At 57.5% G+C, this 3,005-nt stretch overlaps 1 protein-coding gene across 1 annotated transcript; it reads left to right on the top strand.

Annotated features, from left to right (window-relative positions):
• Nucleotides 1-328: 328 nt before the first annotated feature.
• On the top strand, nucleotides 329-2,561 carry LOC131566991 (alpha-1-acid glycoprotein-like). Its single transcript, XM_058818465.1, has 6 exons — nucleotides 329-433; nucleotides 1,061-1,203; nucleotides 1,414-1,484; nucleotides 1,849-1,953; nucleotides 2,143-2,243; nucleotides 2,435-2,561. Exons 1-6 carry the CDS (start codon nucleotides 329-331, stop codon nucleotides 2,486-2,488), a joined length of 579 nt encoding a protein of 192 aa, XP_058674448.1. The 3' UTR covers nucleotides 2,489-2,561.
• The last annotated feature ends 444 nt before the right edge of the window (nucleotides 2,562-3,005 follow it).

Below are 3,005 nucleotides of genomic sequence, written 5' to 3'. Positions count from 1 at the left end.
GGTGTCCCCAAGCTCTCCAAACACACCTGAAGCTGCCGAGCGCTTTGCCAGGCACCCACAAAATTAATTGCAGTTTCTGAGAACAAAAGCCTGCATTGGGGAAGCATGAGGCTGGGGCAAGGGGGGGCTGTTTCCCCATTTTGTGCTGGAGAAATCCAAGATTTTGCAAGTTGGATTTCCTCCACCTGCTGTTGCCTCATGCCTGAGCAAACAGCCCAGCAGCGGAACGGGGACATTGGTGCTGGGGATGCCCAGCCTTGCTGGCAGCCCTATATAAGGCACAGAGCTGAGCTGGCAGAGCAGGAGCATCCTCCTGCACAGCCAGGAGATGTTGGCCACCCTCATCCTCCTCCTGGGGCTGCCCCTGGCCACCGAGCCCCAGAGCTGCGCCCCGCTCGTCCCCGTCACCTTCAACAGCAGCACCGTCCCTCAGGTAAGCCCTGCCTCAGCCAAGGCACCATCCTCTCCCTTCCTGTCAGCCCCCAGCCCTCATGGACACAGGAGAAGGTCATGGGAGAACCATGTGTTTATCCCATTGCCTGTCCATACTTGTTTTCCTAAAAAAATCCAGAGTGCTGCACAGGGAAGGCACCCCTTCTCTGCGAAGCCTTGCAGCTCTGCACCCATAATCTCATGACCAGGCATTTCTGGGGATTCCTGCTTCCATCTCCCAGCCAGCCAGGCTGGGCAGCACCATCCCAATGCCTCACCACTCTATTTTAAGTCCTTCAAGTGCTGGTGGCTCAGGTCAGGAGTCTCCATCCGCAAACCCTTCACTGCATAAACAGAACTGAATCCCTCGGGAGGTTTTAATGGGAGGAAAGCAATGACAGCCTGGCCTGGAGCAGGAGAAACAGCACTGCAGAGAGAACTGGCCATGCTGGGAGCTGGAGCAGTGCCTCAACAGAAAGGGGACAAAGCCCAGGGACCCTCACCAAGCCTGGATCCTACCCAACCCCTGCTCCTGGGACTCAGGCACAGCCTCTGGTTCCACTCATGGGTGCCTGGGGGTGAACCTGGCACAGCCCCACAACCTCCCCCTCTCTGCTCCCCTCTGCAGCTCCTGGGACAGTGGTTCTACATCGCTGGTGCCTCCAGGTACCCCCCTCACCTGGCAGAGCTGAGAGCAGTGACATTCGAGGCGTTTTCCTTCTCTCCTGGCAGCCACGAGGACGAGCTCAACATCACTGAGATCATCAGGATGTAAGGACAGGGATTCATGCCCTGAGCTGGCTCGCCCATCCCCAGGGGCATTTCCACCCTCTGGGCTGAGACACCCCACAAATTCAGGGCTGGAGAGCAGCTGTGCCTCATTTATGGAAGCTCTGCAGCCCTGCTCATGTCCCAAATCCCTCAGGTTTGCCTGGGGCAAGCTGGGGGGGGTTTGCTGCCTCTGACCTCTCTGCCCCACAGGAATGAGACCTGTGTGGTGAGGAACTTCAGCAAGATCCAGGTCTTCCAGGAGAACTCCACCCTGGTGCATGGTAAAGCTCCACTGGGATGGGATAATGGGGTGGAATGGGATAATGGGGTCATGGGAATGGGGATGGGATGGAATGGGAATGGGATAATGGGGTGGGATGGAATAATGGGATAATGGGGGACTCAGCCAGCCCTTGAACCCTCCTGCTTCTGCCCCCCAGTATGTGGCCCCCTGAGCCTTTTACACCTAAAATCATGTCTGGAGGTGGGGAAATAAATTTCTTCCCCCACCCAGCACATCTATGGCAGCACTGTGGGACCAGAGTGGTCCCCACTGGGATGAGGGGCAAGGATGGAAGGTGATGAGGCTCAGCATGGGGTGGATCCTCACCACTGGGGAAATCTCTCTCTCTCCATCCCTTGCAGTTGATGATAACGGGGTGGCTTCCACGGCCAGACTGATCCAAAGTGACAAAGACCTGCTGATCCTGAACCACATCAACATTGACTCCCCAAATCTGAGTCTCTCAGGTGAGCAGATCAAGGGCCATGGACATCTCCAGTGCTCACAAGCAGGGCAAAAACAAACCTTTTCCCTTTGTACAGAGAGGGGAAAGATGGGAACAGGCAGTGAGCTCCCCATCTGCCCTACAGGGATCACCCAGGAGCAAAGAACCCTAAAACTCCATTTCCTTCCCTCCCTTTCCATTTCTCTGACAGCACGGACACCCAACGTGAGCAAGGAGCACCTGGAGGAGTTCAAAGCCCACCTGAGGTGCCTGGGCTTCACTGAGCAGGAGGTGTTCCACGCTTCCACAGAGGTACCAACCCCGCCAGGCTCTGTTCCCAGCTGGGATGGGGCTCTGGGGGATTTTGTGAGTTTAGTCCCTCACAGCACAGCTTCCCTGCTGGGCATCCCCACTCCCCCTGAGCCCCCAGCCATTCCCGGGGTTTGGGGTGAACCCCAGGAGCTGAGATCTCTCCCAAGAGCTCATCTCTCCTCTCTCCCCAGCACGCCTGTCCCCTGCCCAGGGGTGAAGACAATGCAGATCCTCAGCTGGGGTAACCCCATGGACTGGGTCAGCTGCTCCATCCTCATCCTCATCCTCCTGCAGCCCCAGCACAGCCTCAGAACCTCCTATCCTATTTATCCCATCCACGTTTTGGTTTTTCCTCCTGCACTAAACACCCGGTTTCACTGTTCTCATGAGCCCAAAATAAACTCCTGTGTTTCACCCACTGGCTGCTCCTGCTCCATCTCCTCTGGGACACCCTCCATGCCCTGCCCGTGGTGCTGCATCCAAACCCACCCGGGGATGTGAAATGCTCCAGACAGAACCCAGCCAGGGCCAAGGGTGGCAGCGGGCACTGAGGCACAGCCCTGAGCCAGCTCTGGGGTGCCAGGGGACCCTCCCAGCCTCAGACACTGGGACAGGAGCCCCCAGCCCTGAGGGTGACACAGGAACCTGCCAAACCCCCCGAGCCTCCCCCACCACAGCACTGCCAGCACCTCAGCATCCCCACCCTCCATTTCCAAACCCCACAAGGCTCCATCTACACCAATCTCATCTCAAACTACAATT

Source organism: Ammospiza caudacuta, chromosome 21 (genome assembly GCF_027887145.1).
Source record: "Ammospiza caudacuta isolate bAmmCau1 chromosome 21, bAmmCau1.pri, whole genome shotgun sequence".
In the NCBI taxonomy this organism is placed as follows: Eukaryota; Metazoa; Chordata; class Aves; order Passeriformes; family Passerellidae; genus Ammospiza; species Ammospiza caudacuta.
Note: the sequence above shows the minus strand (reverse complement) of the source record. Positions and strands in the feature narration are given on the sequence as shown.